At 36.1% G+C, this 14,521-nt stretch overlaps 1 protein-coding gene and 1 long non-coding RNA gene across 3 annotated transcripts in view; one reads left to right on the forward strand and one right to left on the reverse strand.

The window, feature by feature from the left end:
* LOC107702856 (uncharacterized) overlaps positions 1-14,521 on the reverse strand; it is a 102,410-nt gene that overhangs the window by 65,330 nt on the left and 22,559 nt on the right. The window contains exon 3 of one of the 2 annotated variants that reach the window (XR_001635794.1): positions 7,345-7,601. The exons of the other annotated variant lie outside the window; for it this stretch is intronic. This is a non-coding gene — a long non-coding RNA (uncharacterized LOC107702856). Of the gene's footprint in view, positions 1-7,344; positions 7,602-14,521 lie in introns of those variants that run through there. 2 annotated transcript variants of the gene reach the window in all.
* LOC107702835 (beta-1 adrenergic receptor-like) overlaps positions 8,648-14,521 on the forward strand; it is a 21,480-nt gene continuing 15,606 nt past the window's right edge. Inside the window, exon 1 of the mRNA XM_016505257.1 lies at positions 8,648-9,878. Within this exon, the coding sequence (XP_016360743.1) occupies positions 8,659-9,878 (1,220 nt within the window). The 5' untranslated portion in view covers positions 8,648-8,658. The remainder of the gene's footprint in view (positions 9,879-14,521) is intronic.

Genomic DNA, 14,521 nt, shown 5'->3' on the forward strand with positions numbered 1-14,521 from the left:
GGGAGACTCAACGCGCTGTCCGGAATGGCGTCTTTCAGCCAGGTTTCCGTGAAACACATAGCAGCACAGTTTGAAAAATCCTTATTTATCCGGAAGAGCAGAAGGAGTTCGTCCGTTTTGTTGGGTAGAGAGCGGAGGTTCGCCAGATGGATGCTAGGCAACGGCGTTCTGAATCCGCGCTGCCTTAGCTTCCCGAGCGCGCCGGCTCTTTTCCCCCGTCTGCGCGTCCTGAAGCGTTTGATCAGCGCCGTAGCTCCCCCGACTACAATGTCCAGCAATACATCAGAATAATCGAAAACCGGTGAAATATTGGGTGGTGTGTACTTCCGAATGTCCAGCAATTCGTCTCTGGTGAAACTGATTGCAGGGATATAACTAAAGACAGGACAAACTAACAAAAACATAAAAACAACTGCAGAGCATGCCAAGGAGGCAGCCATCAGCGTCGGCGCCATCGCAAATCACTTTATCACTTTGACAATGAAAGTTGGGTGCAGTGGTGAAATTCCTACCATTAGAGTTTCTCATCCATTGAATGATTGTAATCTATATATTTCCATTGAAGTTTTCCCCATTAGATACTACACTACATGATCAAAAAACATCAATGAGGTCAGGCACTGATGTTGAGTGATGGCTTTCTGTTCAAATTCATACCAAAGGTGTTCAATAAGGGTTCCGGTCTGGGTTTTGTGCAGATCAGTCAGGTTCTTCCCTGAGTAAATCACTTCTTCATGAACTTTGGTGTGCCCCATTCCTGTACATTTGATTGCATGCACCTGTTAGTTAAGGGTGTAGCTAAAACAGCCAAAATGGATAGCTAAAATGGGTGTTCACATACTTTTGATCATGTAGTGTAGTATCTGATGATGAAAACTTCAATGGAAATATATAGATTACAATCATTGTATGAGAAACTCTAAAGGCAGGAAGTTCACCACTGCATCCGACTTTCGTTGTCAAATGGATAAACAATGTAAGATAACAAATATTGGCTCAATAAAACTGTTACAATTACCATGACCAATAAAAGTGAAGGAATCTGATTGCTTTGCCAAAAGATTATTAGATGATTACACCAAATATATTCTGGTTTCCAACAATCACTGTGCTTTTCAGTCATTGGCTCAGACACCCAAACATAATTCAAATAATGGCTAGACTATTTTGGTCACTGTTATCCAATCAAAAACAAGTTGTGTCAGTCGGTACCTCAATGTATCTTGATCAAAGCCTCGTTTGATCAATGGAAAAAGACTAACCATGTTAAAATGTAATTTCAGCAATATCCTCTGTCAGGAGCCGTAACTATTGACTGTTATTTGACAAGCCAAGCATGCCGCTTCTAAAAGTGTTTTTTTTTTTTTTTTGGGCATGAAAGCAGCGAGGTGAACTTTTTAAAGGGCCACTGGCCGTCAACACCTCAAGCTGTGCCAGTTTTTACCCCAGCCCTCTGGTCTAATACCACAGCCAGCTATGGCACATTCTCACGCACAGACTAATGACCACCTGCCAAGTCTGTCAGCTCCGACACTTACTGCTTCGGTTCCCACTGACAACCCTAAAACATACATACACAGAACAAGAAAACACTTAGATGCTTGAGAACACAATTACAAATATGTGCTGTTACTACATATGGTGAAAATAGCAAAATGCCCTTTTATATGCGGTCTCAAAGGATATCCCCTCAAATGCTACCATTCGAGAAATACTGCCACTCCTCAGGGCTTTTCACTCACTGCTTTCTTCAAAGGGAGTGTCCACCATCCTCCAAAAAAAAAGGGTGCAACGAGTTCTGACAGAAGCTTTACAATTTACATATAGTGTTCACTGCTCCCTGCACACTGAGCAGGGGAGATCTGAGATCTCCACTTGGTGACTTACATCATTTGGAATGCTGCAACATCAAACACTGCTGTTTCTGCAGATTAGTGAATCACAGTATAATGAAATAACACAGGTTAACATAGGCATATTTTCTTGAATAAATAAATGAGTATATTTTTAAAAAATATATATATTTTTTGTTTTTACTATTTCTTTCCATTTTCTTTTTTTTTTCTTCTTTTTATTTAGTTATGTATTCATTTATTTTTATTTTATTTATTTATGTATTTATTTTTGTTATTATTTTTAGAAAAACCAGGGTAAAAATAACTTGAACAGAATACTGTGTCAGAATACTTTTGTTTTTAGAGATTTTTTTTTTCATTGTTATTTTAAGTAAACCTCTAATTTGGTCAAATTATATTAAAATATGCTAAACTATTTAATTAGTTATTTCTTTCAAAATCTTATTCTAAATTTCCATCTGTCATTTCTTTTACAGAATGAATGGTTCTCCAAAAATACATCCAGTAATACAGAGGGTCTTGATTTGTCCATCGGGGATCGACTGGATCATTCTTGTTTGCTAATTCCTGCAATCATTTTATAAATGAGTATTTCTTTAACTAGTTGTTTTTTTTTTTTAAATGTAATTATAACTGGTGAACAGAATACTTTTATTATTATTATTATTTATTTATTTATTTCTTTATTTATTTCCAGACCCTCAACTACCAATGACCTAACATGCATATTTTGGTGTGCAGGTGCATTATTTCCTTTTAGAATAATTTGATATTTTCATGACATGTATCACTTTATTCATAAAACCCACTTAATTTAAATACATTTTTATTACACTAAATTGATAAATATTATTTTACGTTTTTGTATCTCAAACCTCCAAAACATCAGATGGTGCAACCATGTGCACATATGAACAAACTAAGAAAACTATTTAAAATGGTGTTTTAGTGATGATAAATTCAAAATAAAATACTGTGGCATCATTTTATGTTTAAAACCTTTCCTATAAACAATTTTCACAAATACCAGTAGTTTTAAAGCTGTTGAAAAACTTGTCTGACAAAAAACTTGTCTGACAATTTGTATGTTCTCAAATGTCAGGGTGAGGTAACCGAAAACATGAGACCATTACTATGATATATATATATATATATATGTGTGTGTGTGTGTATGTGTATGTATGTATGTATGTATGCACATGTATATGTATGTATGTATGAACTAACATAGGCAAAAGCTAATACAGGCATCCAAGTAGAAGCCTGTTCAATGTAAAACTAGTTGCAAAAGTCAGGTGGTGCAACCAGAAAGCCAGGTGGTGAAACTGCATTGAGTGTCCCTATATGAAAAAATAAATAAATAAATAAATAAAACATTTAAGCTAAATAAATGAGACATTTAAGCTAAGATTGTCCATTAATTTTCTAAAATATATTTTAATTATTGTTTTAAATGTTTGATGCAAGGAAAGACTATCTTGCAAAAAGAAAAGAAATCTGACAAGTCTTGACGGCATTTTATTTTGTTGTTATTACTTTACAACAGTCAGACATTTCAGAATTTTAAATGGTAATATGGCAGTTTATTCTCATGTTTTATACTCATCAGAGGAGGAAAAGGGAGGGAAAATATTTTGTCAACCATTACATTTTTGGTTAAATCACTGTCCATTTTTGTTTAGAAGTCATTATATAATGTTCCATTCCAGTTGCTATAGATTTAAAGGGTTAGTTCACCCAAAATTCTGTCATTAATTACTCACCCTCGTGTTGTTCCAAACCCGTAAGACCTTTGACAGAATTTTCATTTTTGGGTGAACTAACCCTTTAATGTTTTCAAATCTTGGAAACATCTGATGAATGCATTTTTGATATTTTAAATGAAAATTTTCAATGGATTTAAATTGATGATTTTTTTATTCAATATAAAACACAACTTGCAAAACACTGTATTGCATTTCAGCTCTTACATTTTTTATTAGTTTACTACTTTTACTTCAACAGAGACACTTGTATTTGTATTTTTTATATGTAATTGAAATGTAAAAAAAAAAAAAAAAAAAAACGTATTCAGCATATTTTCTGACATTATTAATGTTGTCAGGTGGCACAACTGATATTCGTCAGGAGGTGCAACCACGTAAATTCTTCATTTAAACAAACATAATAGGTCAATAATAAGTCAAAGTGAACAAATGGCTGAAAACTAGATTGTGAATAGTTATTACATTGCAGACACTCTAAGGTAGCCTTTCTCAAAGTCCGGACTCCAAGTGCACTCGTATAACTTAGACTTCCGTGGCACACACACACAGGGGCGCACGAACCAGTGTTGCAGTTTTTACCGACTTTTTTGTAATACAAAGCACATAGCAACTAGCGACATTTTGGATAAACCTTTTAGCTTCATTCAGTAGAATAATGTCACCGGTTTCGCCCCGCGAGCGCAAGGTTTTTCCCGACTGGTAGAGTTAGCAGCACATTCAACTGACCGAACCGCAACAGACTTGTGAATGAATGAGTACAAAACAGCGTTTCCAAAAACCTATCACTGTTGACTGTCTGGGCATATGAACATGAATGTAGATCATCTGTAAATATGCACATATTTTGTTACACAGACGGACGTTTGTGCTGCATGATATAAATAAAGTAATTCACTGCTGTATAACAGCATATTGCAGTTATCATTCAAGATTTTAGCAATTCAGTTGAAGTGACTTTAGGTTACATTGAAGTACTATTTCAGAAACAGAAAACATGCACATTCATTGGGCATTTAGTTGTATAAAAATGCATTAGGCTACTTTATGTAACAGTTCAGAGAGTAAACGCAAGTATGACTTGATGATGCAATGAATATGATAATTAGCATATATAAAGTTGAATTGTTATATAAAGTTATAAGCATTTTTATTAAAAAAACATTTTTATAATAACAATTATTTCGGACCCATTCACGTTGATGAGAATTCAGATTCGGACCTTTGAATGTAAACTTTGAGAACCCCTGCTCTAAGGGTTATTTTGCTAAGATTTCTCTTAGAAATAAAATCAGGAATATAAACATAATTTACACATTTTTGTTTGTACCACCTGACATTTTTGAGTGGTGAAGTTTAAAAGTAAAAAAAAATGCATTTAAATACTTTGAAATGTTATGTAACTAATTAAACTTGTTTAAACACATTGTTCCGAAGTCAGAAATATGCATTGCATTCATTTTGAAAAGGTTTTCAAAAACTAACTTTTAGAAGCTTTATTTGTCATTGACCCATATGCTTGTAACTGTATGCTCCTTATGACCAGTGCCCTTCAAACAGAGCATAACCAATGCCTACAATTTGTAATCTCACTTATGAGAAAAAAGTGGAGCGAGAGAGAGACAAAGGAGAAGGGTGCACCTGTGCATTGTCATCAATCAATACAAGAGACTGTAGAAGAGCTTTTATTGCTCAATCCAATTAAGCCCTTAACAAGTTCAGATGAGCCTCTCACTAATGAGTCACTCCACTCCCACAGCACATTCATCACCCCATTTGCTAATGGACTCAGAGCCAGCAATGGCCACTCCAAACCAAATGCCCCAAATAGTGTGTGAGAAAAGCGATATATAACGAATTCTACAAACTTTGGCTGTAAGCTTTTTTTGTGTGTGTTCTAGTTTTATGTGCAAATCATAAAGTTTATTATTAACTCCATACATTTCCTTGAGATTTATTATGCAATGGCATCACTGTTGTTAAGATTTTTAAATGCTGAATAAAGTCATTTTTAATCTTATATTTAATCTTATACAGTCTTAAAAGGATAGTTCACTAAAAAAATAAAGTTCTCATCATCTACTGACCTTTCTTTCATCTGATAAACACAAAAGAAGATATTTTGAAGAATGTGTTTAACCAAACAGTTGCTGGTAGCCATTTACTTCCACAGTGTGGAAAAAAAAAACTGTAATGCAAACAGACCGAATTTAACTGAGAATAATTTTTCATCTCATGACTGCAGGTCTGAATGATATATCTGAGCACTAAACAAAAGGCTTCAGTTGAAGTCTAAGCTAACATGAAGCACTAGACTTCTGAGGACATCAGTGTTTACCTGTTTATAGCCTCTGCCCAAACTCATTTAGAATGGCATGAGGCTTGTGGGTCAGTGATCATTCTGGAATCTAATAAAATACTTAAGTCACATCAGGGTTTACAGAAGAATTTTTCTGAAAGTAATGAGCACCGACAAACTTTCATAGTGTGCAGATGGAGACAGTGCACTTCAGGTCATCTGAGTTTAGTCAAGTGTAGACCTTTAGATACATTAGATCACTTTGATATTTTTAAATACCTTTATGCCAATAAAATATTTAACCAAATTTATTAGATTGTCAGTTCCACAATTTTGCAGAGAGCTTCATTGCTTAAAGGTCCCAAGAGAACAACAAAAGCAATAAAACCTCACTTAACTGAAAAGAGAATAATGCTGCCAACTCTTTATGGGGAAAGAGAGGAAATGCAGTTTGATTATTTATTTATTTTTTTTTAATCTGTGTTCGTCTATATCCAGCACCGTGTGACCAAAACTTGTTTTCAATATTGGACTGTACTCTGCCAATTTCTTTGAAAAAGGTTAATATAACATGATTCGACAGTCTGAGAGGAAATATTCTTGTCAGATGAATAAAATTTTCAGAATCACTTCCAGGGTAGTTTAAAATGTTGTGCTGTTATGGATCAATGTTCTATTGTCATGGATCAAATATACCGTGAATATTCACTTATTCTATCTACATGTGTGATGCAACCACTTTCCAAGGACAAGCTACTTGTCTGGCTACACTAAATAAGTGCAACAAAACACTAGCCAGTGGAAGACAGTTAATGTTTAAAACACAGCTATGCACAGCTAATTAGATTTCTGTGAACCAATGCGATTTCACTTTTGACCCAGCAGTCACACCCAGTTAGGAAAAATATCTCAGATTTATATGGAACATGTAGCTTTAAATGTCATTTTATAGCCTCACACCTAGTTAAGACAACAGTGTTAGTCACCAATTCCCTTGTGAAAATGAAGTGTGCTGATTTGTATTGAATGTGTACTTGTACATAAGGTGAAATTAAAGGTCAATTAATTGTGCTAACAATAAATAAATAAAATCACAGTAATTATAAAAGAGTAATTATAAAATCACATATAAAGATGTATCACATATTAAGATGCATTTAAGTCCTACAAGTGTGTCAAAACACTCTGTAATTCAACTAACTGCATTTAACATAAATTTAAACTATACTACATTTTAATTTAATTGCAGTTAACATGCAGTTAAATGTCCAAAAACATTACATTCAGTTTGCATCCAACTATATTCTTTTAAAGTGTATTATTTCAATAATAAGTACTCTCCTCAAAGAAAAAAAAAAAAAGTGTACTTCTTTTTCACAAGGGTTTGCAAGCGAGAGCACATGCTAATGTATTGAGTGGTGTGAACAAAATAAGATAATGTCAGGCAGAAAGACAGAGAGGAGGAAAAGAGACAGAGAAGGGAAGGAAGTACTTGATGACAAAGACCTTGGCGACTACTCTGCCCAGATTTTCGCAGCTGAATGGCATGCCAGGCATTTGTCTTGATTGTTCTTCCTGGTTGTGGCCGGGTTGGCATGAGTCGCAGGCCAGATAAGCATCTATTATTTTTAGTGCTGAACAACGGCCCCAAAGGAGCTGGTATCCTGTTCATATCGCGAAACACTGCAACAGAACACAGCAGAATGTGATCAAGGAGGATACTCCACAACAGGCTGGGATGTAACATGAAAGTCTTTGCAGCCGTTCTCTCAAAAATTGGTTTTGTGCTTTTGTTTAATGCACAGTAGTTAACTGAGCTAATGAAACAATTTGCTGTTAAAAAAATATATATTTATAAAAATGTATTATTATTATTATATATAGTAAATTGTAATTTTTTCAATAAATGATATTAAACAAATTATAACATAACATTTATTTTTGGGGGTGGCAGCTATGGAAGGCAAGGTACAAACAACTTCTAATTAAAGCCAGACTTTGACTAAGAAGGAATCCACAATAAGCAGACATGCACTATCAGCCATCAGTTTGACTAACTAATCTGAGCACAGCATGATTGACAGAGCCTCAGATAGCCTTGTGACTGAATTCTTGACATACAAAAACATTTCTGACTTCCTTTAAACATGTAACACCAGGACTATACAGAAGAAGATGGTTATGAACATATATAGCTCAGTCTGAACAGGCCTTTCAGGTTGCAGCAGCTACTCTAAGGGTGAGATTGAGACCAAGACATGGGACATTAGACATGGAAACACTGGATAATTATCTATGAATCTCTTGAGAAATTCTTACTCCAATGCCAACAGAAAAATTCATTTTGACATAAAGTGTTATGTTATTCATGATGCTTATCATTTTATTTTTTATTTTTGCATTAATCCTCAAAGTGGCACCTGTTATCAGATTAATAGTATCAAGGTAAAAATACATCACTTATTAAAAACACCTGTTGACCGCTGCAAGGGTTTCTCCTGAACTTTAGAATTTTTAATCCTCTTACTCCTAATTTATCGCTAAATTGGTAAATCTAAACTGATAGAGTGTTTGCGCTTGCAACATCAAAGTCATAGGTTCAATTCCCAAGGGAACACACTTACTGATAAAATATATACACTGTAAGATGCATTAGATAAAATGGTATGTCAAATAAATATGTTATGATAAGTTAAATTATATAGAAGAACATGAGTTCAAGTCTTTGAAGCTGTTCATCATGGTGATCATCATCACCATTATCGTCGTGGGTAACCTTCTGGTCATCATTTCTATTGCACGCACCTCCCAGCTGCAGACCATGACGAATATCTTCATCATGTCATTGGCATGCGCTGACCTCATAATGGGGGTGCTGGTGGTGCCACTGGGTGCCACAATTGTCGTAACGGGGAAATGGCAACTCACCAAGACTTTGTGCGAGTTATGGACATCGGTTGATGTGTTATGCGTCACTGCCAGTATAGAGACCCTTTGCATCATCGCAGTGGATCGGTACATTGCAATCACGCGGCCTCTGCGGTATAAAGTGCTCCTGAATAAGTGTAGGGCTCGAATTATCGTTTGTGTCGTGTGGCTGGTCTCATCTCTAATCTCCTTCGTCCCCATTATGAACCAGTACTGGCGTGTGGAGAATGGCGATAAATTCATAAGAAAATGTAACGAGGACCCCAAGTGCTGTGATTTTATAGCAAATAAGCACTTTGTTATAATTTCATCAGTGGTTTCATTCTACATCCCACTACTCATCATGATTTTTGTCTATGCACGCGTCTTTCTCATTGCCACACGACAGAAACAGCTAATCGACAAAAACCGTTTGAGGTTCCAAAATGAGTGCATAGGAAATCGGGTACAGCCGACGCACCACGGCAACAACAACTTACCTTCGACGTGCAATAATGTCGGAGGAACGACGGCAAGGCGGAAAAGTTCCCGAAGGCGACCGTCAAGAATAACCGTCGTCAAGGAGCACAAGGCCCTCAAGACACTGGGCATCATCATGGGCGTCTTCACACTCTGCTGGTTGCCTTTCTTTGTGGCGAACATCATCAATGTCTTCAATCGAGAAGTGCCGACCAAGGACATTTTTCGTTTATTAAACTGGTTAGGCTACATCAACTCTGGCCTCAACCCCATCATCTACTGTCGAAGTCCAGAGTTTCGTGTGGCCTTCAAGAACCTTCTTGGCTGTCCCTGGTTGCCCTCTCTAAAAATGAACTTCCTTTTCAAGGGGCTTCGGACTCGATGCCCCTGCTTCCTGGGGTCTGCGGAGCAAGGAATGCCTGGATCGTTCCAGAAGTCCCCCACATTGCCAGAGACATTGCCTGAAGAAGGGAGCAGTCAGAGCAGCTACAGGAGCGAGGAGGCATCGCCGGGACCGCCACACTCCAATGGCAGCACCTTCTTCAGTGAATTCTCCGAAGCCGAGGCAGAGTTGTGAGTTTCCGTCACTTCTTACTTAAGTGCTTTCAGTTGACTGTCTGTAGAGTTTTACACTTTACCTTGATAAGATTTATTTTAGTACTCACAATGTGTCTGATCATTTTTTCTTCAGAAGTGCAAAATTGTTTGTACTTCTTGATTATGCATGTAAGTATTAGGTCTGTATTGACCAACAATGAATCAGTGCTGTGTCAGTAATGTCAGTTTGCTCTATATCACGTCAGGTGAACTTCAAACCTGCTGTAATCATATGACCCAAAGTTGTGAATGCGCTTGTGGCGACTTTTCTCAGGGGAGATGAAGACCTGTGAGAAGTGCGTCAAGGTTGAGCTGGGCAGTGTTGAAGTGGTCTCGGATTACAGAGCGATTGGACGTGTACTACATTTCACACAAAAATTAATGACTTGTTATGGTAGTGCTCCTGGTGGAATGTAAAGCAGCCAGGTGAAGTTTGTGCAGCGGGGGGGAATACAAGGCGTAAGCTCATAATTGCTTGTGTTTATAGCTGGAATACACAGAAACAAGCTGGCCAGTCAAACGTAATGCAGATAAAGCTTCCTCGGGGAAGCTACAACACTTAATGTTCTGAAGGGAAACTGGCACGAGAAATAATTTTTGCTTTGGTTTGAATATGTTGGCATTATCTTTAAAAGAATGCGTGTCAGAAGAAAGGTATGAGGAATGGAACAGGACACAAGCTCTGATATGAAAGAGAAACCATGTGCTCTAAATCTGGCCTTTTCTCTTAAATGCTCAAGAGAACTGACCATCTTAAAAGAAGCAGAATTGCCCTTTTGTTTATTTTCATTGGACTTTAAATTGTTGACAATAGCTGAGTAACTTCTTTTAATAAAAAAATCTCTTTAACTGTGCAAACAATTAAGAGAGAAAAATATGAAAAAGAAAAACTACAAAATGAAATAGTCAGTATATCATCATGAAATATACAGGTATCCGTCTTAAAATGAGCCATGACACCAGACAGTCTACATACAGTATTTAACTATATTTTGAGTTTCACCTCAATGAAAAGGAGCAAGAATCATGCTGCATTCTCTAGAAATCAAAAACGGGAGAAAGAAAAAAGACACCTTGTAAATTTCAAACAAATCTTGATTTAACCCCTATCCCAACAAACAGAGAAACAACTTTTCATATTGCACTCTCATTTCATTACAGACCTACATTTCTTCATCCAGACCAAAATGAGAATTAATCCAACAGTGTCCACAGGGACCTACAAACACTCCAGTATTGTTTTGTTTCCTAATGCATTTGTACTAGTCTGTCAGATTTACAATGTAAATAGTTTTTTTTTTAAATCCAGATAACATGGTAGTTATTTTAATGACCCACTGCAAGAGGCCAATTTGTAAATTAGCTGTTTTTTTCAATTGTATAAACTCTGCTTCTGCATCACAGGAACTAAATACTTAAACTACACTACATATTTCCTAACATAAACAACAAACATATTTTTTTAGTGTCAGTGCTCTACAATAAACACGTCACAGATAATGAAAAAAAAAAAATCAACATAGGATTTGGAATTCAGTAAAATTACTAAAATTGGATATTGTTTTTGCTCTGTTTATAGAGGCTTTTCAGGAAAGGCTTTTCCTAGAAGGGGGAGACACACTTGACTATAAGAGTATACAGCAGCTGTTACAGGGGTCTGGGTGGGCAAGCCCTGGAGACATTTGCTAGCCACAATGAAGTGGAAACAATGCACACGCATACGCATTTCACATGCAAACACAGTCATGTATTCCAGACATTACAGGAGAGACTTTTTTATTTTTTCTAATCTTGAGTTTTTAGGAAATAATAAAAAAAGAGCATAATGTCTTCTTTCTCTATTCCAACTACTAAAACTACCAAAGCTTCGTAAAATTTTGCACTTTTGTAGTAAATTACAGATTTATATTAAACCAATTAAATTTTTACGAGAATTATTGCTAAGTCTTTATATATAATTTCAAATTATAATATTAGAGTCTTAATTGATCTCGCTGTACACACTCACACACAAAAAAAAACAGTTGTAATTTTGTATTTGATATCACAAATATAAAGCTAATTTTTCTCTTGAGGACATGAAGTTCGAGCTGCTGAACCCACGGCAGACTTCATCTAAGGAGAAAAATGTTGCGGTGGAAACCGAAAGGCAGAAGCAGAGAGAAAGGAACAACTTAGAATCAAGTCATTCTGAGCGACTTCAATCTCCAAATGCTTGAAGCAGTGAGTTCACTGGTGTCAGGTAGCCCATTTCAACAAACAAATCACATTATTCAGCGTATAGCTCACCAACTTACGAGTACATGGAGTAAAATTTGATCAGCCCTGTGATGTCTGAAGCCCTTTTACGTAAACTGTGTACTTTGGTTTTCGTACACCGTGACCAGGTCTCCAGTGAGTTTCATTAAACACAGGGCGAGCTGAACATTATGTCTAGCACATTGTAATAAGACAAAATTAGCATTTTGATTATTTTTGGTACAATGTATTATGAAAGTTGCCCTTGTAGACATACAGTAATTCAAATAATGACAGATGGGACATAATGGCAGTGTGTTTTGTTTAACAGGAAGTCAACATTTTGCCGCTCTGTGCTGCTGATGGGTACATTTTGTGTTGCTGGCAGAAACCCATAAACTAAGCCACAATGATTGCTTTGTGTTTCACAGTGCACTGAGAAAGGGTTGAAATGCTGTGAAAGTTTATTTATTAACCCTCCCTGAGAAAGAGCACTTGTTGCAATTGTTTTTTTGCAAACAAACATACATTTTTCAAGCAATATGAATTTTGGCAGCGTGATGTAACTGCTGTAGAAGCTAAATATGGATTGATTGTTGCCTGTAAATTTGTTGCTACGACTAAAGTAACTTGTATGGGTAAGAATGAGGTGGTTTCTGTAGTGTTTTGGCAAGTTTTAGGGCCCCTCTGTTGCTTCTCTGACACCCCCAGGAGCTGATAAACTTTATCACTGAAACGCAACACTTCCGCTTTTGAGGAGAAGCTGTTTATGACCTAAACTGAGCAAGCGCAGTCAATGCTCAAAGCGAGGGCAAGATAGTAAGCAAACACTTGACACGAAACCTCAATTTCTGCTTGGAAATGAAAGATTAATTTTTTTTTTCGTGTCAGGATTTCGAAGACTTAATGAAAAAAAAAAAAGTTCAACTAACAAAAGTTTGCAGAGCACGACAAAATAAATAAATAAATAAATACAAATGTAAAAATAAATAAATAAATAAAAGATGAGGGAGCCACTGGAACCCAACTTGAAAGGCTTTAATTTATTTATTTATTTAGCTGACAAATGACATGATCACTGTTTATTTAATTTATTATGTAATATTTACTATAATATTATTTACTATCTGTATATATTTATTATAAAATAGAATTAATTTACAAAACGATTTTTTAATAAATTACTTTTTTGTCAGTAAATAAAGTCTCTAAATGAATAAATAAATAAATAAATAAAGAGACACGTTTCAGTGAGGGAGTCAGCCGTAAACGATTCACTGATTCAATTATGTTTCATAAATCATTGCTGCGTCCGAAAGCTCAAAAATGCTGCCTTCAGAGGACGCACTCGACGCACTCGCACCCGTCTCATGAGATACCTTCATCTGATTGATTTTTGAAGGCAGCATAGATGTATCCTTCGCTTCCTTTGATATCCCACAATCCTGTGCGTTCCATTATGTGACGGATGAACTAAAACATAAAGCTGTCATAAAGATAAAGGCATCTGAATGTTTTCGTTTGGTGGTCAGTTTGTGTGTAAATGTATATTTCTGACTAACTTTTTGCACTTTTGATGTTAGTTCTAGTGAGAAATCAGTATTATAGTAATTAAATATTCGTTTAGTTTTCACCAAAATTCGTTCTATTTTGTTGTAGATCATTAAACCATTACGCTGCCTCAGAAGCCTGTCCGAAATCAGTTTCACGAGGTACCTTCGTGCAAAAACACTGCCTGCAAAGTCATTGCCTGATAGGGCAGCGAGGCAGCTGACTAGACTTTCGGAAGCAGCCCATGACTGACTCATTTAAAAGAACCAGTTCATACGAATAATTTCCTTGTGAATCAAACTTCAAGGTTTGTGCCACGTGCAGCAAACACTGGCGTAATCTTTGATGAAACCTTTCATAAAAGGCACTCAAAAGTTTTCCAGACTGTCACCAATGGTGACTGCATATTAAATTATCATAGCAAATTAGCATTTTTGTCGTATTTTCAAACTATTGGCAAATAACCATGCTGTTTAATTTGGAATGTGTTTGTTGTTTTTTCATCAAGTGTTGGTTTGTGCTTGATCTTGGCATATCATTTGCAAGTATCAAAGGTCAGTAAACACAGCCATAAGTGCAGAAATTACTCCTCCAACACATTTGCATACTAAAGTCAGTCTATTTTGAATGGAGCACGTCCAGTTGTGCTGATGATTGGCCAAAATAAATAAATTGTGTTCACCTATCCATGCAAACTTCATGTTAGATGGACACTTCAGAAGTAAAGTTTTGTTGGGAAAAGTTAATGTAGACGGAGACTAGAACATTATCTACATTGTGGAGTAATATTTCTCAACGGGGGCATTCGGAGAGCAACTGGGGGCACTGGA

This window comes from Sinocyclocheilus anshuiensis, unplaced genomic scaffold (genome assembly GCF_001515605.1).
Source record: "Sinocyclocheilus anshuiensis isolate Anshui unplaced genomic scaffold, SAMN03320099.WGS_v1.1 scaffold366, whole genome shotgun sequence".
In the NCBI taxonomy this organism is placed as follows: Eukaryota; Metazoa; Chordata; class Actinopteri; order Cypriniformes; family Cyprinidae; genus Sinocyclocheilus; species Sinocyclocheilus anshuiensis.